Below are 23,697 nucleotides of genomic sequence, written 5' to 3' on the forward strand. Positions count from 1 at the left end.
TTGCTTACTCTGCCTAGTCAGGTGATCAGGTCATATGAGGTCATGCACAGCCATGCACAGCAGGTCGCCTGACCATCCAATCCTTCCAGCAGGTTCCAGCACATGCCAAGGTATACCAGCTACTTCCATGTCATAAAGGCTTAGTCATGTCTCTTGACCAAGCAATGAGCTGGTGCCCTGACAACATCTAAACATCTAACTAACATAACCCACACTCACAAGACAGGTTGCCTGAGGCAATCATATACTAGTGCTTGACTCCAGTGGAGATGATGGATAGGGACTGCTAGTAGGTTTTATATGTTTTGTATGCCTGACATTATGTGGACATAGCTGTGACACCCAGAGTATATTATGAGGAGGATTTAGTAGGTATTGATCTGACTAGCATTCAATGAGTAGTACAAGTAGAGTATAGAGTAAGTAATAAGACCGCTACTCTGCAATCACCATTTTGCCCTGGGGCAAGATGATGGTTAAAGAGAGAGATGAGAAGCATATATGTGTCAGGGCCCTGATGCTACATGCACCCTCACTGCCTCCATGTCACGTGCGCACGGTGAGGACTCCAGCTGCAAGTCCCACCGTCACAGTAGCACGGCTGAGCACCGTTTAGCGCAGGCAGTGGCCGGTAACCGCATGCACTCCAGTTCGAAAACATGACGTCGCAACTCCGGAGAAAAGGCGAATAAAGGCGAGATAAGACATTGCGGTGCAATTCTTGCGAGTGGACAACTGTAGTTACTGTATACCGGAGAAATGAATAAAAACCGATTTCGCGCGTTTGAGCTGCTCATCCCACACCCGAGAATAATACTCTACTGCAGATATACACGTCCCCTACCCTACCCTACAGGCGCATCATCATACTCCGGCGGAGGAGCATCCTCATGTCCTCGCAAAGTGTTCCCCCTCAATAGCCGGTTTACCAAGACCGTAAGCAGCGCCTGGGTGGAAGCGCCGTCCACTGCCGCAGTCCCAGCACCCGGTGGGCTGGCGGGCGCCGCACCCGGAGGCAGGGTGGACGCTGACAAGACCCGGAGTGTCCCTCCCGAGTCCTTCGGTTCCCCTACCCCTGGACGAGGGGCCGGGGCCGGGGCAGGAGGAGCATCAGAGATCTGTCCACTGATGGTACCCTGCTCGAGCTGCGAGGTCGACTGGCTCGCATACTCCGCTTGGGAGAAAGTGGACGGAGGGTAGTAAGCGCTGGTTATGTACTGCGTCATGTGGTCTTCGGGCAGGGGAAACGGGGGCTCGTCGTCCACCGGCTCCGGTCGGCGTCTGAAACAGAGCCAGAGGAGGAGGGCAAGGATACATAGGGCAACGGCGCCGCCTGCTGCTCCTCCTGCTACGGCAGCGACGGGAAACGAGCTCGAGCCTGAGCCCGATCCTGAAGACCCTTTACCGGTAGGGGAAGCTCCTGGCATCGAGGACGTGGGGCTCCCACTCGCGTTCGGCGGTAACGTACCCGGCTGTATGAGCACCAGTTCGTCGAACTGGAAACACGGTGCACTGCCCGGGTCGCTCGGGCGGGTCGCGTTCGAATCTGCGCCATCCCAGTTACTCACCCCGATCGTATGCTGCGTCGTTGGGTCCAGACCGGACTGGAAGAAGAGTACCTGTTGTTCTTCCCACCATAGGTCGGAGTTGTTCCATACCGAGGACTGGCCGTCTAGTTGGATCGTGAATGGCCCGCTGTCGTAGGATACTTTGCCGATGAGGAGGACGGTTGAGGAGTCTGAGATCGAGTTAGCCGGGTCGGGGACGTGAGGTGGGGATAGGCGCTCACTGGAGAATGTATAGCTTGCGGTTTCGGCGCTGCCCCAAGAACACGTCCAGGTGCACGTCCCGTTGTAGCTCGCCTGCGTGTACTCGTTCCCGACATAGCCTGTCCACGTACTGGCTGGCTGCAGGTTCCACCTGGGATCGGTATCGTCTATGCGCCTCACGGTCGGGTAAGGACTGTGGGTATGGTCAGCCGCCGTAACCTTTGTTCCGAAGGGCATTACCCTGTTACTCCTAGGGTGACCACACCTCCGTGGAAGAGAAAATCAGCGCCTGTTCCGGCATTAACCTGCACAGTTGCAGAATGACTGCCATATGCGAGACCGGTGGCATATGCCATAACCTGGGCATCTGTGTTCGCACATGCTGGATCGGAAGACGCAGGGCTAGACGTGGTCACAGGATTGTTGTCGACTGTGAAGGTGTATGACGATCCAGTAGGGCTAACACAGAGGTAGATCGCGGTGCCTGTTGTTATTTAGCGCCCTGCTCTGAGAGGATGTCCTCGTGCGCACCCTCGAATTGCAGCGACACGCTGGCCCCATTGGCATACGCCTCGCGTACCGGCTGGCCAGCTTGATATGTGCCTAGTGTCCCGGTCCAAACGGTCCAGTCAAAATCATACAAGCTGGACCTCCAACCCTGTGAGACACAAGCCAATGTCGGCGCTAAAGTGCGTGAGTGAACGAGTGACGTACTCCGGCTGGGTCGCCCTGTGATGCGGGAGAGCCACCGCGAAATGGAGAATAGCTGTTGTATCAGGAGGGGTCAGCTTGTTCAGGCGCTTAAACTGGTATACGCACATAAACTCAGGACTAGAGCTAGTGAGAGAGATGTTGTATGGTGTGGGCGAGGCCATTTTCGGAAGGGGAATCTGCAATCACGAGCTCGGCAACACACAGTTCCGCCTCGACAGAAGCTGCCACAAGCTGATTGCGAGCCGACCTTGTGGTGAGGTGCTGAAATGGGACAAGGAAGAGCAAGGAAAAACGTACTGGAGTCGAACACCTTTATGCTGGCAGGGGGAGACACGGATGGGCGGTGGAGGGATCAGCATTTCGGAACTGGCTGGGCGAGCACCACCGCATAGAACTGGTTTTTCTGTTTTGGGGAAGATTAATGGTGATCATCCCACCTATTTTTGAAAAGTCTAACCCGCACGGCTTCCCTAGCGTCCCGACTGGATGTTGTCCTGTGGGACAGCTTTGTTGATGGTTGTTGGATGCCTGGTTACTATGGCCAACCAGTGCAGTTCGTGGCTTGCTAGCTAGCATGGCGAAGCAGTAAGCTGGCATGATATTAGATGAATCACAATATTGTTCTCGAGAATGGAATGAATAGACCTGAGTATCACACATGGCTTGGACATTGCCATTGTTGGTATTGAACAGATTCAGAGTGGCCAGACCCTGCGTGCCCAGAGTGCCATCAGAATGCGTGTTGGGCGTTCAATACCAGTGCCGACCAAACGGCAGAGATCTCGGGATTCCGGCAATGTCGGTTGCAATAAGAACAGTATAGAGTCTTCGAATCCGCCATATTGTTTCCCACAGCCGGAGCAATCCAAAGGGCAAGACACCATATACGTACCATACAGGCGCAGGCGAGTGCTCATAGAGTTATGCAGTTCTTCATGACCATCAGAGTGAGCAAAACAGCTGGAGCTCGTTATGTATGTCGATCAACAAAGATTGAACCATGGACAGCTCATACCGCTTTTGACACGAGTCATGGTGTCTGAGAATGTTGACGTGCGTTCCCGACGTTAGGGCGATTTCCCAGGAGACGGCACTTCGGAAGCCTGCGTCCAACCTCTTCACAGTTCCATGCACATGTGATCAAGCAGATACCACAATTTAGTGGCAAATAAATAGGCGCCCGGATGTTGTACACGGTCTGGATCCAACGGTGAATCTTGTGGTTCAAGCACTCCCACTAGTGTCCCCCATTCCAAAATTGGAACTGGACAGTTCACGTGTTATGACGGAATCAAACCAGAAACCGCCGACGTAACTGTAGGTTTTCGCGAGGGACGACTTATAGACCAGTTGATATATGATAACACCATCTGCCAGCCACGATAGGCCAATGAAGTCAAAATACTGTCTCTTTCGTCATGGAGTGGTCTACCATTACAATATAATAATCCCTTCATTACCCAATTTTCACGTCCACTAGCGCCTAATTGGCTGAAGCACCCTCACCAATTACTTCCGGGGGTTCAGGCAATGAATGTCCCTGCACGCTCCTCACCGCCGTGCTCAGATCAAAGTGGAAGAACGGCGTCATGGTGCTGACGATGGGTGCTTCAAAGTCTGTTGTGCTCGCACCGGCGAGCGCGTTCGGATCCTTCTCCAACCCGCTATCCGCATCTGTTGCCAGAGCCTCGAGGTCTTCACGGTGACCACCCTGCCGAGCGGGAAACTCATCTCCAGGGCCCCATGCACGGTCGTCTGACGGTGGGACAACGGGGGCAATTTCAATCGGCAGACTCCTCCCCGGTGTTCCAGTACCGAACCCGCCTGCGATAAGAGCGCGCCTAATCCATGGAGAGAGGATGCCAGCGAAGTGGAACTCCACCGGAGCATCGACCCAGTGCTCGAGCTCACGTCGGAGGTCGACAAGGCTCTGCACAGCGGTTGTGTCTATCTGGGATACGGCAGAGAAATCGAGCACCACCGCCTTAAGCAGCGGCTTCTTGGCGTCAAGTACTGCAGGGTCGGGCTCGCCCCTCCTCGGTCCAGGGTCGTTCCACGGCCTATCAGCCAAACGAATATTTGCTTGGTCGAGTCCTCTGCGGGTAGTCTCCTTCGCATGGTCAACGATGATGCTGTTGATGCGCGAGCTATTTGGGTAGGTAAAGCTCTCCTCGAACCGGAAGATAATGATGCCTGGCGGCGGGGGCTCGACTTTCAGGGTGGGATTCATGATGTGGCTTTCACGATCTATGGGAACCCAGACCTCCCGAACGATTCCAGGTGCTGAGCTTTCTTTCCCATTTGCAATGCTCGCTTCCGGCGTGGCGAAGGGGTCCGCACGCACGGTCACTCTCCCGAGGAAATGTCCACGTGGGCGAGCGATGCGCACAAGCAGGAGAGCAGCAGAGGCGGCAATGGCAGTATAGATACCGTTCTCGATTGAGCTGAAGACCGTGACCAGGACGGCAGCGGCCCAGATAAAGAATTCGAGAGGGGAGACGCGCCAGAACTGGAAGACCTGCTGTGGGTTGGCCACGAGGTCCATGACGGCGTGGATGATGACTGCTGAGAGTGCCGCTTTGGGGATCCAGAAAAAGGCGTCTGTGAGGCCGTAGAGGGCGACAATAACAACGATCCCTGTGAACCAACCGGCAGCAGGGGTGCGCACGCCAGACTTGGCTTTCAGGGCGGAGCGGGAGAAGGAACCCGTAGAAGGATATGCGTTGAAGCAGCTTCCAACGGTGTTCGTCACGCCGATGGCAATGAGCTCTTGGTTAGGGTTGATCTTATACCCATTTACGCGACCGAAAGACTTGGCGATGGCGATGTGTTCGAGGAGGAGTATAATGGTCGCCACTGGGAGCTCGGAGCCGAGGGCTGAGAGCAGGGCCGGGTCGATGTGCGGTTGGCCGACATTCTGGAACCCGCGAGGGACGGTGAGGAGGATGGAGATGGGGTATTTCCCAGACTTGGACAATCGCGTACGGCAGTACAGCCACGCAGCAAGAGTGAGGATGATCACGACGAAACCGTTGCGCAGGTTGGTCATGAAGAAAGCCGCCCGGCGGACACGAGGGTGGCGTTCGGCAAGGTGCTTCAGGAGCCACCGTGTGAAGTAAAGGAAGGCGAGAGCGGGAACACCCCATGCGGCGTCCAGAGTTGAGAGGTGCAGGTACTTGAGCGTGTTGATGACGACCTGGTATGTGGCAGCGCGGGTGCTAAAGGATATGTTTCAGTATACATGTTCTTAGACAGTTTGAAACATACGGACTCGAAGTAGTTCTGCACACCAAAGAGCTGGGGAAGCTGGCCGGCTGCGATATTCAGCGCTGAGCCGGTCATGAACCCAGACACCGCCGGGGCGGGAATGAATTCGACGAGCCATCCAAGTCTCAACAAGCCGATACCCAGGACGATAAATCCGGACATGAATGCTAGTGTGGTTGCAATCTCGTTATTGCTCCACCTGTTGCCATATGCTGCCTGGACATGCGAGATGATGGTTGCAGTCTCGAGTGACATAACAGCGACGGGACCAATACTGACGTCTTTTGAGGTTGCGAAGAAGCAGTAGACGAAGACGCCGACGAAAGATGAATACAGGCCGTATTGAACCGGAAGAGTGGCGATCTGTGCGTATGACATGCCCTGGGGTACGAGGACGAGGCCGACGGTGATACCGGCAATGACGTCGCCCGTGAGCCAGCCGAGGTTGTACCGCGTTATCCATTGCAAGAAGGGGAAAAGGTTGCGCAGGTAGTTGATTGCCTGCATACAGCAGAAAATCAGTGTCTGTACTCATAATAGAGAAAGATAGGGTACGCACGTCTTGTTTCGGGTTCTTGCTTAGCCCTCGAACAAAGTCCATCGACGACACCACAGGCACGGGCCGCTCGGGGTAGCCAATAACCTTCTTCCCCGCTTTCTTCAAGCTTTCTACGAAGCCCATGATGACCGCAACTTGTTGTCGTGAGTGCGATGAGAGTTGCGGGTGGGATGCCTCAGTCGAGGTTCTTGGTGCTATATATACACCGGGTGAACCACACGGGTCGGGAAGAAGAAAATCAGGTGGAGCGAATACGCAATCGGTTCCTTGCCAGTTCGAAGGGTATCGGGCAATTGGCTGTAAGGTTGTGGGTAGACAGAAGCAGATGCAATGGCGTGACGGCTTTCAGATGTGTCTTTCTTGCCTTGTTGGGAATGAGAACCTTAACCTTCAGGGGCTGGAGATAATCAGAGCTGCGCGGAGGTGAATGACGCCTTCTCAGGAACGAAGATGCCCGCTGAAGATGGTAACTTTGGTCGTGAGAGAGAGTCGATGTTGCGACTCTTAAGCTTGCAAGGTCCGAAGTGTCGGCCTCGGGTATGCTGATGACGGGTCGGTTCTCGATCGTTGAGTCAGCTTATTTATATTCCAGTGCAATCGCAAGATATGCTGGCAAGATAAAAGTGCAAAGTAAAGCAAGAGGACCAGGCAGGTGGATCGGAGCGCCAGTTGGCTGGAATAATCCGGTTACATTTTTTCAGTTGGTAACGCGATGGGCGCTGCAGCTTGCGCGACACCGAAAGAGTATTGCGCAATGCCCATACGCGTCCATCGGAGTTATTCCACAACACCCTGACTGCTTATAAATTTGCCCTTATGCGCTGATCCCGCGGGGAAGCGCCGAAAGAGGCAGTGCAACAACATGCCCAAGGCACATTATTATTAATTTGGAGCGGAACGAGGTCACGTGCTCTGTCTTCTCTTGTGGCCTTTCATCATCGTTCCTGGGGACAGTGTCCAATGATCATCCCACCCCGCACATTTGATCTTCTCCTGAAGGGTCCAAAAAAATTCAACTTGACACAAGATCGATGAGATTACGCCTGCTCCGCGTGTCTCCTCCTTCGTTAGGCTTTGACCCGCGCCGCCACAGGACATTGCGTCATTCGCACCCCGAGTCGCGCACTTCAGGTCCTCTCCATACCATTTTTACAGTCGGAGGACAGGCGCCTCCTATATTCAAGAGAGTCAATCTGAGAACGGGTGTCTTCTGTCCTGCTCCATGTGGAGTTTTAGTCTACACGCGGGCGCATCAAAGGTTGTGACATTCACGTCACTCCTGTTCTTGGCTGCAAGCAAAAGGCAGATTTACATCATGCGGCCCTGTCACAATTGTTTTTGGTTGATCTACCAGCTTTTCGTACTCTAATTTCTGTCTGAAAATGCACTCGTTATGCACCCCTTATCACAGTAAACCCAGGTCCATGCCAAATAAACCGGCGAGAAGAGCGTATGACACTGTAAGGCTACCGGTCTAAGGGCGTAAATTGTAAGTTGTTTCAACCCCTGTAGGCCGGCTAAGATTGGCGAGATCGCTTATATCTCAATTAATATCAGTGGGCCACCCCGTACTTTTACTGTATGTACAACGGCGCCAATTATTCTCAAAAAGTCCGGTCCCCTCCCCCTGCTCAGCCGTAAGGCTCTGTCTTCTCGGCCCAGCCTGGAGCCTCTGGTTCAACACCCTCACGAGCTCTGCAGTGCTCGTGCCATCCAAGTTCGAACCGTCGCTCTGTACTGTCACGCTGTTGGTACGTGCACCACCAGAGCTCACTTGTCGTGTAGGATGGGAGGAGCCACCTTCCGCGGAGGGGGTTATTGAGTCTTGAACAGAGTAGGTGGGAAGGTCGTTTGCCTCAGCTGGAGGGGATGGAGGAGACCTGGTGTTGGAAGAGCTGCGCGACCGGAGGAGGCGTTCGCCGCTCCTTCGTGGTGGAGCGACTCCTGACGACACGCTTTCGGTGAGAATAAGATGGATGTCATAAACGCAGAGAGCATACCAAGGAAGAAAGGAGATGGTTCCTGTCTTGAGGCCTGGAGCGCGTCCTCAAGTGGGTCATTCAGGTCCACTTGTCCTCGAGGATTGCGATTTCGTGCTTGATGTCTCCTCCACCACCACCAGAGCAGAGCGAGCAGTAACAGCCCGCCCACACCCCCAATCACCCCGCCAACGATGGGTCCTGTTGAGTTTCCGCTCGACCCTCCAGGTGGTGACGGCAGGGGCTGCGTCTGTGTCAACACGAGTGCATCCACGCTCGTGCAGGTCTGGTTGCCCTCGTTTGCCACTACTGGAATAGTGGAGCCCGGCTGACTCGAGTCGAAATTCGTCAGCGTGATAGTGTATTTCTGACCTGGGTCCAAGTCCGCCGCAGCGAACAGAATCACCTGCGGCGACGTCCAGAAGTTGGAAGCATTGTACGTGACGGTGGTATTCTTTCCACCGCCAGTGAGGGACACCGTGTATGGCCCGGCGTCGATCCAAGGCTGCCCCAGCAGCCACACTACATTGGCGTCGCTGAAGGTGTACCGCGCAAGGCTGGAGGGGTTGTACCAGCAATTACGGTGCAAACTGCCCGATGTTGCGTAGGGGTTTGCGGTGGTAGCGGTCCAATTCCCATAGTAGAACCAAGCTGGGTCGCGATCGTCGATCACTATGTTCTGGGTGTACGTCCTGCAGGGCAATGTCAATGATTTGCGCCAAAGTGTGAGAAGCGGAATAGCGCACCCATTCATGCCAAGCGTAACATTCGCTCCATAGAACTGCACACTACCCTGGTCCAACTCGGTTGATGTTGGGTGCGCTACTAACTGCACGGTATGGCTCCCGTATGGCAGGTTGTCCATGAATGCCATCACGTTTCCGTTGCTACCGCATGGCCCTGTTTGTATCAGGTAGCCCGCAGCAGTCCCATTCATAGATACGCTGTAAGTGTTGGGCGCATATGATGTCAAACAAAAGTAGAAGCCTGTGCCTAAGGAGATAGAGGTGAGATGAAATGAGATAAAGGGTGATAGTGAACGCACCCTCAAAGGTAAATGTCACACTCGCCCCATCCTTCCACGTCTCCTCATACGCAACTCCATCAATCAAGTTGTTTATGTTTGCTGCCTGGGTTCTACTGTCAGAAAGAGAGGCAACCGAAAGACTATATGTGCTCACCGGCCAGGATAACGGTGCACCCTTGAATGACGACCTCCATCCTCCCGCCAGATCTCCATTCGTGCCCCAGTAGCCGTCGCGAAATGGTGAATATCTGAACAGTACGAGTCAGCATACGAAGCACAAAAGGTATACGGAGGCGTGCGCACATGAAGGCAGGACTGGAGCTCGAGAGGGAGAGGTTGTAGGGTTGTAGTTGACTCATACAAGATCAGGCCTTCTGCCCCACTGCGACGATGCACACTCGGAGTTGAAGAGTCAAGATCAAGATGCCCTTCACGTCTTTCCACCCAACATGATACTTGAACACCGTGTGCATATGCTCAGGCACCTGCGGGAATATGTCTGCGACGCGTGGAATAAGCGCTGCACGACGTGCACACGATTTCAATGCCAAGCATATTGATGCAGTGCGATGATTTTGTTCAAGATATTATAGAAGAGTGCGTTGTCTTCGGGGCGGCAGGCGTTGCGATGTGGGCTGATGAAGAGAAGCGTTCCCGTTCTTCCCGTTGTCAGCGGATCAACCTGCAGTGCTTTCTTCTCGTAAGACGAAACCCGCGTCGACCTTGTTGCGCGTCAGTCACGAGTCACAACTGAACAGCTGAACATATACAATTCCAGCCCGCTCTTTACAGTTTATGAATGCTTGTGTAGACATCGTGATCGATAGGGCACCTGCTCTGATACATGATGTGGTCTGATGATTGGTGGTCTCCCACGATCCTTGAACGCGCTTCTCCACGCCTCAAAATGTACAACTGCCCGATGCTATCTGGCAAACTTAGACGCGACTCTATAGGTGAATTACCGGCCGACTCACTTATTGTCTCTGAACCGGACTAACCCCGGGCACTATATAGCCCGCTGGCCAAAGAACCCTCGTCTTCCCGCCGCTGCCGATCGGTTGCACGTTAAACTTCCTATTCGGGTATGGCTTGACAGTCCGCTCTACTCCCCGTCAGATATTCCGGACATCCGATAGTCTAAGTGTTCTCTTGAGGGCATCGTCTGATATATAGGACGATAGGGCTCGAAAGCCGGGTATTGTCCTCCAAACCGAACTATGACCTCCACCACTACTCCTCGTTTTGCGGTGATTGAAGATGTCCGTGCTCAGACCTTTGACTACATCATATGCGGTATGTGGGGTGTAACACCAAGACCGTAGACATTGACTGTGTTATGGTCAGGCGGCGGCGTACGTCCACGAAGCGCTCTACTCAGGGGACAGATTTGATGCTGATCGCGGTCAACAGACAGCGGGTCTGACCCTCGCCGCCAGACTCTCGGAAGATGCAAGTATCTCCGTACTCGTCCTCGAAGCCGGAAAAGCAAATCTAGACGACCCTTTGATTATGGTTCCCGGTGCTTACTTGCAGCAGTTCGGAAACGAGAACTATGATTGGGCGTTTATGACTACTCCGCAAGGGCACTGTGATGGGAGGCAGTTCATGTGGTCTAGGTGGGCATATATCGATATGGCAAGGAGACTTGGCTCAAATCTGTGATTCCAGGGGAAAGAGCTTGGGAGGGTCGTCGGCTTGCAACTTCATGTCGTATATGCGACCACCGAAGGAAGACATCAACGGTGCGGTTCCTCCGTGCTACGTATCTTCGCACGTGAAGATGTTTGACTCATTGATGGGTAGCTTGGGAAGAACTTGGAAATCCGGGCTGGAATTGGTCAAACTTTCTTACCTATTCAAAGCGTGGCGAGGGGTTCGTCCCTGATGTGAATGATTGGCTAAAGCTGAGCTGAGATAGGTTCACCCCACCCGCTGACAAGGACTCTCCTGCTTCCTGTCACAACTATGACCTCAAGGCACATAGCGGAGACGGTGAGCTAAATGTCGGCTATCCGAACTCGATTATGGCGGCCGAGGTGCAGTTACAACAGGTGTGTTCGAACTCTGTTTTGATGTGTGCATATACGTAATGCTCCGATTTGGAAAGGCTTTGAACAATGCAGGCGTGAAGACTCTAGAGGATGGGGTAAATATTGCTTTCTTTGGGTGTGAACCATACCTGACAGTGAATTTGTAGTGCACAGGAACTGTACGAACCTCGCGATCCTCCTGTTTTCGACTAACATGATCTAGGTAAATGGGACCTGGATGGCTGCGCTCACCATAGGTATCCGCTCACATTCAACGTTCCTTCGTATGTTTTTTTGACATCCAACAAACAGATCCGAAGAAGCGCACGCGATCTTACGTTACTACTGTAAGGCCGACGCTTCCGTTTATCATTCCTGCTGACCCCGTGAGGAGGCGTTTTATTTACCGAACTCTGATCGGCCGAACCTTCACATTCTCCTAGAAGCGTATGTCGCAAAGATACGCTTCGCCAGAGATATTTCTCCTGAATCGGACGATAATAAGAGGAAAGCAGAGGGGGTCGAGTTCATTATTCAGGGCGAACTATACTTCACTTCCTGTCGCCTAGAAGTTATCCTGTGTGCTGGGTGAGTCTCAGCTTGGGGATATCGTATCAACTAAACTGAGTCAGGGCGCTTAAATCGCCTCAAATACTGGAACTCTCTGGGATTGGTCCAAAGGCACGTCTGAGGGGTATTGATATCCCCATTCAAGTGGAACTTCCCGGAGTGGGGGAGAACGCTCAGGAACACAGCTTATTTGGCATGTCATTCGGTACCAACCATTCGTCTTGCCCGTGATATGATCCTGATCTATTTGCTGCCACGTACATAGAATTGGACCCAGGTACAAGCTGGAATACTTATGATTGCCTCTTCGACCCGGCTCGTGCTGCTGCAGAGATGGCACTTTTGTGAGGACCAGCCCTCCTGCGAAACATTGGCTGACCTTGTTGTTGTTAGTCATGAGAAGCAGCAAGGCCTCTTCACGATGGGCCTCGCAACCCTATCCTACATGCCGCTCCAGAAGGTGTCTGCCGACGCCGAGTCCTTGATTGCAGCTCAACGTACGAAGCTGGAGCGGGAGCACCAGGACGGCAAGTTCAGCAAAGGTCTTTGGGAGCAGTACCAGATCCAGCTCCGGAATCTCGAGGAGTCCGCTGGGGTCGATGTGGAGTACACGGTGTTCCCTGCAGTAAGTGAGACTTTGTCATCTGCGACAGTAACATCTTACCGCTTTCCCAGTTTTTCACCTTCCGGAGCAAGCCAGAGCCGGGAAAGTCTTACATGACAATCCTCTCAGTATTGAATCACCCTTTTTCGCGTGGATCAGTTGTATGTCCTTACGCCGCTTGAAATCTGTCCTTCGTTAACCTGATGCAGCATGCGGCATCGAAAATTTGCACTGATAACCCTGTCATTGATCCACACTATTTTGAGGATGACTTTGGTATGCTAATTCTGCCCCGGTACCCTGCTGAAATTGACGTGGACTTCAGATATGAAGCTGATGATGGAAGCTCTGAAGTTCGTCCGCGTGCTGCGTAACACGGAACCCTGGAAGTCTGTCATTGGTAATCTTGCATCTCTCGACGTGACTCGGGCTGCATGCTTACCAAATGTTCAGCGAAAGAGGTCGACCCGGGACCTGAGGTCGAAACCGAGGAACAAATGCGAGGTTTGCATCTCGATATCTCTTGTCGCTGTATCATCCTCTGATTGCTCTTTGTCAAGATTACATCAAGCAGGGTTTATCGACTATATATCGTGTGTTTTTGTTCACCCTCTAAGAAAGAGGCTGAAGCAATCTATTAGACACGTGCGGGACATGTTCGATGCTGCCTCGAGAGAAAGGCGGCGTGGTTGACCCTCAATTGAAGGTACAGGACTATCAACGGTACAGCATGGATCCGTATAAGTAATTTCACGTATCGCATAGGTATATGGAACAGAGAACGTCCGGGTCGTCGACCTTTCAGTCGTGCCGCTGCATGTTGCTGCCCATCCACAAGGTGTGTTCATAACAACAGTGAGGAGGCGCAGAGTTGACGTACCCGTGAAGCTCTCGTATATAGTATTGCTGAGCAAGGTATGCCATCTATTTCGGTATATATTATATACGCTCATATATGAATGGGAGTTAGCTGCGGATATCATCAAACTCGGAGACCACCAATGAGAGCGACTCAGGGGCTGCACGGGCATACGGTATACAGGCCGTCGATTAGAAAGAGATTGTTGTTCCCAAATGCAACTTCTCAGTTTATTATTAGAATGTAGCGCGGGGTTTTGTGCATCGTATTTGCTAAAATCAGCTGGCTGTCCGACGTGAGAAAGGATTCGATGCCAAGAACCCATCGTGAGGGGAAGAGAAGAACAGTCACGTGATTGCAAGGAAAGAGACGGGCGCTTATTGCATCAGCTGGCACCGCCTAAGACTGAGCATTTCGGACACAACCATAACTACGGAGCCATTTCGGAGGTAGATTGACACATACCTTCGTGTCCTGCACCATACCAGTCTATACCGGCCTATACTGGAGTGTCCGGTCAGTATGCAACGATATCCGTTGGTATTGGACAGTATGGAGCAGTATGGGGCGGTATGGGGCAGTATGGGGCGGTATCCTGCTCAGGGTCTCGGCTCCGCCGTATAGAGTGGCACGGGGCAGGAAGCCGCAGAAGCACGGAGGGTTGTTCCGGAAGCCTAGCAGCATCATTGGGTACTGAGTGATACTGTAGGATACCAGCAGAATACCGACGGGTACCGACGTGGACCGCTGGGTACCGCGCAGTTCTAGCAGTACATACAGGTATGGGGGGGTATAGTCCAGTATGGATGGGTATTGACGAGTATTGATCGGCGTCAAACGGGAGCAGACAGTTTTGTCCGATCTGACCCACCATAACCGCCCGCATACGAATCGTATGTAGCCTCACTCTCTCAAGTCCCTATGTCATGCCCTCTTCCCGTCATCCCTCCGTTCGTCTAGCCCTCCTTGCTTTCGCCCTATCGACTTGGGTAGAAGGCTCCACTCTCCTTCGGAGGTCCGTTCTCATCGCTTCCGCCTCCTCGCTCTTCCCTCATGACCGAGATTTGCCCGAATTGGAAGATGATGAGCTCGAGGAAAGGGATGGGGCATGGTGGAAAGCTTTTGTAGGATGGATGCAAGCCAGGGGGAGGAGGTTGAGTGAGCTGGAACGAGTGGCCTTTGGGGTTGTAGATTTGTCGGTGCGTGATTGCCTACCCTACTGGTTTGTCTCAGGTTGCAGGATCCAACTCATATGATTTCTGTAGACTGCATTCCTAATTCTAAACGGAATGCACAGCAAACCGCTCCTTCCTTTCCTCCTCACACCTCTGTTCGGCGAGCTTCCGGTCCCCCGTCCGCCTTCCACCCTTCGCGCCCCACGCTGGCGATACATCCTGCTCACCTCCTTCGCGCTCACACTTGCGCACTCTCTCGTTCGAGCACTCACTTCCTCCGTTGTTCTGCGACTCACTAGACAACCACCTTTGCTGCCACCCGGAGCGCAAGTAGTGATCAAAGGCGCCGATCTACCTCCCTCCGGCAGTTCCAATGAAGCGACACACGAAGAATGCCTAATCTGCTCCGCTCCGGCCGCCAGCTCTTCCCCCCTCGAAGCTTTCTGCACAACCGCACCCAAGTTGCATCCTGTCCATCGAGGTTGCTTCTTGCGATGGCGAGCAGCATACGCCCAAACGCGGGCGCCAGAGCTGGTACGCTTGCATGGGCAGGATGAAGCCGGACCGACGGATCGGGAAGTCCGGCGGGCATTGTCAATCCTCAAAGCTGCTACTCCCGGGGAGGGTGCAGTCACCCTCCAGTTAAGAGTCGTTCCCTGCCCGCCAGATCTCGCGGACGGGAGTTCTGCGACCGGGAGCGAGCTCTTACTACTCCCTCCCGCTCCTTACCCCGCGAACGTCCACACCCATCTGGCCACTCTGCTCACGTCTTCCCCTCCCTGTCCAGGATGTCGGTCCTCCGTACTCCTTCATTTCGTTCTCCTCCGCAGCTTGGGTCCTCAGAGAAGGAAGAGCCTGGCTGAGCGGTTGCGGAGGGAGGCGATCGAATGGGGAAAAGTTGTAACAGGACGAGCTGTGCTGGGGCAGTTTATTGCCCAGCAGGGATTTGTTCTGGCGGTGATGAGTATGATGCAGGCTACTGCTGGAGTTGCGGGGGATGTGTATGTTAGTGCGGGGTTGTGATGAATACATTGATCAGGACGAATTGTCTGATGACGAAGGCTGCGGCAAGGAATTCACTTGACATATTTCTCTCTGAACTCCTTGTTTAAATAATCCAACAAGAAATACTTTTACGTTCATATTGTTGCTGACTACCCGTTGTACACGTAAGCAACCATGCGCCACTTCCCCAGTCCCTTCCCTGCGTATTCCTCTCCGCCTCCCTCTCCCTCGTCCACCAACAACAACATGGGAGGTCCAAATCTCGAGCTCTTCAAGTTCGCCGTCTACGTCTTCTTCCCTGTTGCCATCATGTTCCACTACGGCAACCCAGACTGGTATGAGAAAAACGTCGCTCCGGTGCGTGTCGGCCTTCCGTTTCTTTTCCACGACTTGCTGACTGTTCTTCCAGCTCAAGGACCAATTTTGGCCGAGGGAGGATACCTTGAATGTGCGCATATATTTTTTGCGAATGCCACTTGGTCATAATGGAAGCTGATGGCTATACAGAGACCGCCGCACGACAACATCACCCTTCAAGCCGAGCTGGCGAGGTTCAAGGCGGAAAGAGAGGCAAGGAGGGAACGACGGCAGGCGGCTGAGGCTGAGGCGGCCTCAGCATCTCAAGGGGAGCCACACCGTCTGGTCTAAAGCTTTGCGCATATAAAACACACCACAACTCATTCTGTACTTTATCATCTATTGCATCGGTGAATGGTGTATGACTATTCCCTGGTCGAAACGTCGTACATCCATCCCCTCAAGGTTTGAGTGCACACGGACTGGGTTCTCGCTATGCTCTCCAAACACGCACGCAATCCGCTTGCTCCTCTAGGCGCTGCTCGAAGTCGTCTAGTTGTTTTTCGAGTTCTTCGCTGAGGGGTTCTTCGGATGGGTTCAGCGGGGCTTGTACTACTTCAGATGAATTGAGGTTCGTCGAGGAAAGAAGGATGGTATTGAGCGAGTGGAACAGGTTTGGGGGAGCAGTGATCTGGAGACGGGAGCGGTCAGATGTGCTTCAAAGATCGTCTAAAAGAGCATATATCCGCTACGCACCTCAATCTCGTTATCCTCCTCTGTCTGGACGACGTCCTCAGCTCCTCCATCCACAGCCAGTTCAAAGATATCGTCAAACGTTTGGCCTTCCTTCGGTTCGCATCTAAATACTGCCTTCTCCTCGAATAAATATTTCACATCTGCCAAGCGTCCACTACCAATTCGAGTCATTGTAAGTTATTTAGCCAAGCAGGGTGAGGCCACGACGTACCCGAACTTATTTAATTGCTCCTTCACTCGCATGATGGTCCGTGTCGGGTTGTCCGTGATGCAATCTCTGAACTCAGGGTGAGAAGCTGCATAATCCAAGTGTTGAGACTTCAACGCACATTATGCACGGGACCCCTCCTGGGCCCAATACCTCATAGGTCACTTCTTGCATCGCGTCCTTCGAGTCCGAGCCCGCCGCGCGTTTTAATGCAGACTCGATGTTATCCCTAGGTACACCTAATCTCTTTGCCTTGGCCAAGATGAGCTGGAGCGAGACGTTCAGTGCGGGATCGGGGGAACCGCCCTTCCTCGCAGCGATGACAATCTCCTGCACACCAGCGTCATTTGAACTTCAAATTTCGCCAAGCTGTGAAAGGGAACGTACGCTCGCCATCCGGTTATACAAATTCGCTTTCTGCGCATCTTGTATTGCTTTTCCGTGCTTGATTTTAGACCACTACGCCGCCTTGCAAGGTAAGCCCACGTGTAGGTGGTCGCAGGTGAGCTCACTTTGCTATGTCCGGACTGTCGTATGCAGGTCGTAGAGAGGAAACGACGTGAGAAGAGCAATGTGGGAAGGTGCGTGCGGGAGGTGCATGCCATGAGATGTGCCATGGCTGATGACCAGGACAGCGACAGCGACTGCTCGAAATGAACGGCGGGATTGGGTCCGGAGAATTATGTCGCCTCCGAGCGACTTTGGCACGTTTGTGATGACACGCGCTTGGGGCTGTGCCTCACTTATGTCGCCCAACATACTTGACCGCCTCGTACTTACCAGTTCCAATCTTGACCAAACAAGCTGCAGTGCAATACTATCGAACTCCCCCGTGACTGTCATGGCTGGTACAAAGTACTCTACTTCTATCGTTGCATCGTCTGTAGTCTCTGTCAAGCCCAACGATACCAACCTTGCCCTGGCTGCATCGGGCACTGAGGGATTCTGGATCAAGTAATGCGCGGCTGCTCTGGGCTTCGAAGGTTCCGACGTGACCTGGGCAAGAGTGCTAGGAACAGCTGTTTTCGTTGGACTGGAGAAAGGATTGCTCCGCGCCTTTTCTGTTGATACGACAGCCTCTCCTTATCACTACTGTGCGAATGGTCTCCTGAACCATATATTTTAAAACCCGTTACGATCCAAAGCGGCGAGATATTCCGAGCCGTGGAGCCTGGCAGCATCCGCCTCGTCCTCGAATTCAAGTCACTCTTTCCGAAACACCACAGCGAGATGTTTTTTCTCGAATTTGTGAACAACACCTTCCTCTACGTGAAGTCCCTGGCGGAGTACGGTGAAGTTCTCGCCTTCGACGGCAATGAAGCATGTATTGCCCGACGAGATGGCATCTTGTGGCCACATGTGACGTATTGGGAGGAGCCAGGGCTAGTTGAAGTGCCTTGCGAGTCCTGGGTGAGTGCAGTCAGTTCTATGACGGATCACAGTCATCCTCATATACTCCAGGATTCTCGCATGGGAGCTGTCTTCACTGCGGATTGTTTGTTTGTATACGACGAACTGGCTGGGAAGGTCTTCGGATATTCAAAAGGACGATCTACAGGCCTGCAAAGGCATTGCCGACAACACAGCATTCCTGGTCCCCCCCTATCAAGTCTGGCACGTGAAGAGAACGCCACGCTGCGGCGGCGGTATCTTCGCTCTCAAGGCAATATCCTCGACTGTTTTGGCTCTCGTCCTGCACGAGAACCAGGGCCTCGTGGTATTTACTATGCAGTTTACCACCACCCCCACTACTGAGCCAGCCCAAATACTGGTGCACTTGCCCCCTCCCCACCCCCACAAATATCGTCGCCGTCGCGTTCCCTTCAATCCATGCCATATTCTGGGTCCAAAGCGACTTTTCCAATCTCCCCGTCTCCTCGGAGAGTCATGTGGTCATGGCACGTCTTCCAGATATGGTCCGCGACAATCGACGCACCGCCGCTCAGGTCATGTCCCCTTCGACTGTTTGCCGCGATGATGCGGGCTTGACTGCCCTCTCAACCAACCTCTGTATTGACACGGAAGGCCAGCTTGTGTGCATATACGAAGTGGGCGCCAGTGTCTTGAGCTTAGTTCAATGCAACACCTCCTCGACACTATTCAAAGCACCCACGCTGGGCATCCAGCGCTGGTGGCAGGATTGGGATGTTGATGATTTAAAAGACATCGCCAGGAAGGTGCAATGGGTGGGTAGCTGGAACAGAGGCTCGCGTGGATAAGCTCGCTGATTAATATGGAACAGAGGTCCGGTCAGGCACCTTTTCACACTCTGATGGTGCAAATGACGGAGCCCAATCAAATGGAAGAGACGGCGATAGAGCATTGGTCATTCGACGTAGAGGAGCTTTTCGAGCACTTCATTGATTATCTTGGTGGCCCCGACCATATTGCCAGGCGTGGGTTTGGTCAACACGGCCAACTTGTGCTCTGTGCTGTTTTTGAAGACCCCGAGAGTCCGAGTTATGCAGTGGAGGTCAAGCATCGATATGGGACGGGTTATCTTAGGCTTGATGATCTCCGCACTCTGTCGAGCTCTACTGACTGGCTGCTGTCTTCATACACGTCTCTATCCGACTGCATGATGAGGCAATGCCCGCTGCGGGAGACAGAGCTTGGACAAGCACGCGATCTGTTAAAAGCCGACTTTGCCCGCGACCGAGTTCAAGAAGAGATCTTCAAGCCGAGTAACGATTTGGAACACAGACTGACTTGTGTGGCTCGGATGGGCGTTCTTCCGCGCAAGCGAGGCACTTTGGAGTAAACAAGAGGGATGGAGGCACAGGTTCCCTGGTCTAATTAGGTTACGGTGCAACATGTACTATGTCGTCTCTTATCCCGTATTGATCGCGATCGCTATGCATTTTTTCATGGTGTGTACGGTTTCTACCCTTGCGCTCTAGTTGTGATAGGAGACTAACTGTTTAACTAGGACCAATGAGCACCTGCTCAATGGTCGATTACATGTTATAATGGACTGATTAAGACGTAACGAATCAAGTGAGATGTGGACTGAAGATGAAAAAAAAATCTTTCTCACACAAAGCCAACTGCCATCAGCGGCAGATATGGCAGGAATGGACCCCAGGGAGCTATCTGTGACGCCTACGCACGCGGTCAGTTGCGACGATACCGACAAGGCACGTCATTTGGAGATGTTCGATTGGGTCTTCCTCATGATCGACCTCTGCAGTAGGCTGTGTCCGGATTTCGATATTAGAACCTGGGGGCTCTGACTCCTCATCCGCCTTGCAGATGGGCCTTTTGGAAGCAAGATTCATACATTCGCTGACACCGACCCAGACGATGACGAAGACAATAACAAACTCGATTACGACCTCGAATGCCCAGAAAGTTGCCATTCCGATGTCGTTCAATGCATCTGCGTTGGTATTGGCGAATCTCAAGACGCGATGTCCTATAGTCAAGACCTACGATCATGCGTGGGCGATCTGTATCGGGAATTAAAGACAGCTGTGCACACCGTTGGGTGCAGGGCCAATATGTCCCCTTTTTTGTCTACCCGAGTCAAGTGGTCCTCCTGATATTGATGATGCAGGACAGCAGCACAACAGATGAGGAAGTTTAAGAGTTCCATGGCCGATGCAATGGTCCTTGGCAGTGTCAGCCCTGCCTGATAATATCACATGGGGTCCCCATACCGATTAATATCTAATAATTAATAGCGATCCCCCCGTGGCGGTGTAGACAAGCGCACGTGGCATTTGGGGGGTGCTAGACGCGGATGTCGGACCCTGACAGAAATTAGTACATTTTGTATTAGAGTAGTAATACAACTATTAATAAAAATTACCTTCACTACAAAAAAGTGTATAAAGTGTACAAAAGTGTACACTGGATTGTAAGAGCCCGGGTGAGACCCTCAAAAATGCGACGCGGATTTGGGACCCTAGCTCACATTTGTACACTTTCCAATGGCAAGGTTATAAAATTTATTAATAATTTTCTGACTACACAAAAGTGTACAAAAAATGTACAAAAAAATGAAACGAAAATTGTGACACACTTCCGGAGGCGTGCGAATAGATTCGCAAAAACATCACACCCATAGGGTGATTGGATAGGGGTGTCACTCCCAGGGTCTGTTTCCTACTATGTGGGGAAGAAGGAAGCAAAGCAATAATTGATAGTATCCGGACCCATACAACACGAATAATTAATTATTCACATTGTTTGCTGCTGCCACTGTGGAAAAATAAAGTGTGTAATTGTTGAATGTTGGTTGACCCTTGGAAATTAATTGGTATTTTATTTGACTATAGAACACAAGACACACTTATCAAACAAAACAAACAAAAATGTGAACTGTTACACAAAGTGTATTATCATGTAAGTGAATCAGGATTTGAAGGGGATTGCAGGGTATGCTTAAAGGGAACTTAATTGGTGTAGGTCAGAGCCTACAACACCCTGCTCTTCACAGAGAAGTGAAGACCATGCAAGATGTGAAGAAAACTTGACATCACCAAGTGAACACTGTGCCTGTTTGCCCTATGATTGCACCCCCATTCCACAGCCAGTATTTAGCCATCAGAGTGCTAACTTGGAGCACCAGAGACCGGACCCATTACTTCAAAGGCCATGTGGACCTGCTGCCACAAATCTTGCTACTGTCAATGCAGTCCCTATATCATCACTCATTCCTCCTATGCAAATGTTATCTCATCAGCAATGTCTTGCTGAAAGGGCTTCTCAGCAGCATCGAAATCAGTCTGCCTCACAGCAAGCCTGCAGAGATAATGATTTTGGAATGCCTTTTGGTTGTCTAGACTTTGTGGAACCACAGCTGGAAGAGCTCCAGCTACCACATCAAGAAGGAAATGATCTGGGACTTGGAGGGCAAAATGAGTAAGGGCAGAATGAAGTAATTGAGGAAGAACAAAGGCAGCAAAGAGAACTGGAGGCACAAAATGCAATACAAGCGTTGCAAGTCCCCTGTGCATGGCAACCACATGAAGTGCAGCAGTATGCAGAAAAGGCTGCTTGCAAACACCACAAAGTGATTTACCTGGGCAGGATGGATAGGCCCTGTGCCTTCTGTCTTGCTTTACACTTCATTAAAGAATGTGCAGGACACTCAACCATTGCAGAGTTGATATTCACAAAATGCTGTCTACATGGTCAAATACAGCTCCCTGATTTCTTGCCAGTGCCACCAGAGCTAGCAAGACTGATGGCCTCTGATGGCAAACATGCAAGGCACTTCAAAGAGACTATCCAGCAGTATAATCATGCACTCTCTTTTGTTTCACTTGCTGCAACTAGAAGTGATGCGATTCCACAAGCACAAGGTATACAATCTTTTTCTATACAAGGAGGACTCTACCATTGCTATGGACCAGCTCACCCAATTGGAGAGACACACCCAGCATACAATCAGCTATACTTTCTGGACCCACAGGTGGCCAACATGGAATGTGCATGATGCAACATGAATCTTAGGCCACAAATCCTGTGGGAGCTGGGTGAGGTCCTGCAAGAGAAACACTTTTATGCAGAGCAATTTCAGCATGCATTTGAGGTTCTGAAGGAACAGGAGAGGCGCAATATAGAGGCTGGAAGACCCAATGAAGTGGTGGAAGTATGCCTGCATTTTGACCCAAAGCAAGACCAACACTGCTATAACTTGCCAACTGTGAAAGAAGTTGCTGTTGTCCTCCCTAATACACTCACAAATGAGCGAAGGGACTTTGTGCTACATAATTGCACAGATGGACAGCTCATAATTATGAGCTCAGGCAACCCTGCATATATGCCATTGCATTATGTGTTGGCATTCCCAAATGGTGAACATGGATGGCATTGGGCTATACCAAAGGTTGGGCAGGCTGTACAGCAAAATCAGGGCGAGCAAGATGGGCTGGGAGATGAGCAAGAAGATGATGCAGAAGTCCAGGGAATGTCCTGAGGAGCAAAGGTCACAGAAGTGGAGTATTATTGCTACTGCCTTCATTTCTGCAACCTTCCATGGGCATTCCACCTTTTCCGCTGTGGAAGGCTATTCCAGCAGTTCATTCTTGATGCCTGGGCCTGTGTGGAGCAAGCACGCCTGCATTGGATTGAATTTAACCAAAGAACAATCTGAGCAGAAGTGTACAATGGCTTAGTGGATGCGGTCAAAAATAATGACCACACACATGAGCTTTCACAAGTTGGCAGGCATGTTATTCTGCCTTCCTCCTTTGTCTCCAGTGGTTGCTTTATGTACCAGCTATACCAGGACTGCATGGCAATTGTTTGCTGGGCTGGATGCCCTGACATCTTCTTGACACTCACTGCAAATCCAAAATGGCATGAAATTGTTGAGAACCTCCGTCCTGGCCAGACAGCTCAATACTGACCTGAGTTAGTGGCCTGAGTCTTCCATCTGAAGCAAAATGAGGCGCTGGAATTGATCTACAAAGGCAATATCTTTGGAAAAGCAGTTGCACAAGTGTACACAATTGAGTACCAGAAATGCAGCCTACCACACATGCATCTGTTGATTTTCCTTGATCAAGCCTCAAAGCCATGCACACCTCAAGAGGTTGATCTGCACATTTCTGCAGAGATTCCATCACAAGAAGAAGACCCAGAGCTCTACAGCTTGGTGACAACACAAATGATGCATGGTCCATGTGGAGTTGAGTTCCCAAATGCACCATGCATGAAGGATGGTCAATGCAGCAAGGGCTTCCCCAAGTCTTTCTCCCCTGAAACATGCATAGATGCAGATGCTTATGTTCAACTCAAGAGGCCTGATAATGGATGCCATGTTGTCAAGCATGGTGTACAACTGGACAACCACTGGGTTGTTGTTAGGGCAACACAGGCTGACTAAGTCTGCTCACCTAAGAGTGCCAAGAGTCTAAGCAGGC

General features: G+C 51.9%; 8 protein-coding genes across 8 annotated transcripts; 4 read left to right on the top strand and 4 right to left on the bottom strand.

Annotated features, from left to right (window-relative positions):
- Positions 1-845: 845 nt before the first annotated feature.
- Positions 846-2,644, bottom strand: DACRYDRAFT_112434 (uncharacterized protein; the record flags this gene model as incomplete). Its single annotated transcript, XM_040769414.1, has 5 exons — positions 846-1,962; positions 2,010-2,253; positions 2,301-2,427; positions 2,484-2,535; positions 2,589-2,644. The coding sequence occupies 5 exons, from the start codon at positions 2,642-2,644 to the stop codon at positions 846-848; spliced, it is 1,596 nt and encodes a 531-aa protein (XP_040623715.1).
- A 1,254-nt stretch (positions 2,645-3,898) lies between these two features.
- Positions 3,899-6,569, bottom strand: DACRYDRAFT_85532 (high affinity sulfate permease). Its single transcript, XM_040776741.1, has 3 exons — positions 6,310-6,569; positions 5,755-6,251; positions 3,899-5,701 (listed from the first exon to the last, which is right to left on the bottom strand). Exons 1-3 carry the CDS (start codon positions 6,430-6,432, stop codon positions 3,967-3,969), a joined length of 2,355 nt encoding a protein of 784 aa, XP_040623716.1. The 5' UTR covers positions 6,433-6,569; the 3' UTR covers positions 3,899-3,966.
- A 1,555-nt stretch (positions 6,570-8,124) lies between these two features.
- Positions 8,125-9,674, bottom strand: DACRYDRAFT_19113 (uncharacterized protein; the record flags this gene model as incomplete). The annotated part of the gene is made up of 5 exons (XM_040771426.1): positions 8,125-8,980; positions 9,035-9,281; positions 9,334-9,418; positions 9,470-9,563; positions 9,619-9,674. The coding sequence occupies 5 exons, from the start codon at positions 9,672-9,674 to the stop codon at positions 8,125-8,127; spliced, it is 1,338 nt and encodes a 445-aa protein (XP_040623717.1).
- An 861-nt stretch (positions 9,675-10,535) lies between these two features.
- DACRYDRAFT_119874 (GMC oxidoreductase) lies at positions 10,536-13,576 on the top strand (the record flags this gene model as incomplete). Its single annotated transcript, XM_040770883.1, has 23 exons — positions 10,536-10,611; positions 10,663-10,670; positions 10,729-10,934; positions 10,987-11,060; positions 11,122-11,191; positions 11,237-11,369; positions 11,426-11,464; positions 11,516-11,527; positions 11,572-11,605; positions 11,661-11,695; positions 11,743-11,936; positions 11,981-12,123; positions 12,184-12,262; positions 12,312-12,543; positions 12,594-12,683; positions 12,732-12,798; positions 12,848-12,922; positions 12,976-13,026; positions 13,083-13,115; positions 13,164-13,228; positions 13,288-13,360; positions 13,424-13,437; positions 13,493-13,576. 23 exons carry the CDS (start codon positions 10,536-10,538, stop codon positions 13,574-13,576), a joined length of 1,887 nt encoding a protein of 628 aa, XP_040623718.1.
- Positions 13,577-14,304: 728 nt separating this feature from the next.
- On the top strand, positions 14,305-15,670 carry DACRYDRAFT_25495 (uncharacterized protein). The gene is made up of 2 exons (XM_040774185.1): positions 14,305-14,580; positions 14,647-15,670. Exon 2 carries the CDS (start codon positions 14,949-14,951, stop codon positions 15,111-15,113), a length of 165 nt encoding a protein of 54 aa, XP_040623719.1. The 5' UTR covers positions 14,305-14,580; positions 14,647-14,948; the 3' UTR covers positions 15,114-15,670.
- Positions 15,671-15,735: 65 nt separating this feature from the next.
- On the top strand, positions 15,736-16,209 carry DACRYDRAFT_112439 (uncharacterized protein; the record flags this gene model as incomplete). The annotated part of the gene is made up of 3 exons (XM_040769415.1): positions 15,736-15,918; positions 15,971-16,009; positions 16,069-16,209. 3 exons carry the CDS (start codon positions 15,736-15,738, stop codon positions 16,207-16,209), a joined length of 363 nt encoding a protein of 120 aa, XP_040623720.1.
- A 378-nt stretch (positions 16,210-16,587) lies between these two features.
- On the bottom strand, positions 16,588-17,427 carry DACRYDRAFT_60005 (YebC-like protein; the record flags this gene model as incomplete). The annotated part of the gene is made up of 5 exons (XM_040775603.1): positions 16,588-16,768; positions 16,826-16,891; positions 16,944-17,152; positions 17,210-17,281; positions 17,335-17,427. 5 exons carry the CDS (start codon positions 17,425-17,427, stop codon positions 16,588-16,590), a joined length of 621 nt encoding a protein of 206 aa, XP_040623721.1.
- A 236-nt stretch (positions 17,428-17,663) lies between these two features.
- DACRYDRAFT_112441 (uncharacterized protein) lies at positions 17,664-19,583 on the top strand (the record flags this gene model as incomplete). Its single annotated transcript, XM_040769416.1, has 6 exons — positions 17,664-17,776; positions 17,968-18,232; positions 18,284-18,325; positions 18,381-18,539; positions 18,583-19,008; positions 19,065-19,583. 6 exons carry the CDS (start codon positions 17,664-17,666, stop codon positions 19,581-19,583), a joined length of 1,524 nt encoding a protein of 507 aa, XP_040623722.1.
- Positions 19,584-23,697: the final 4,114 nt, after the last annotated feature.

Source organism: Dacryopinax primogenitus (assembly GCF_000292625.1).
Source record: "Dacryopinax primogenitus strain DJM-731 SS1 chromosome Unknown DACRYscaffold_26, whole genome shotgun sequence".
Lineage (NCBI taxonomy): Eukaryota > Fungi > Basidiomycota > Dacrymycetes > Dacrymycetales > Dacrymycetaceae > Dacryopinax > Dacryopinax primogenitus.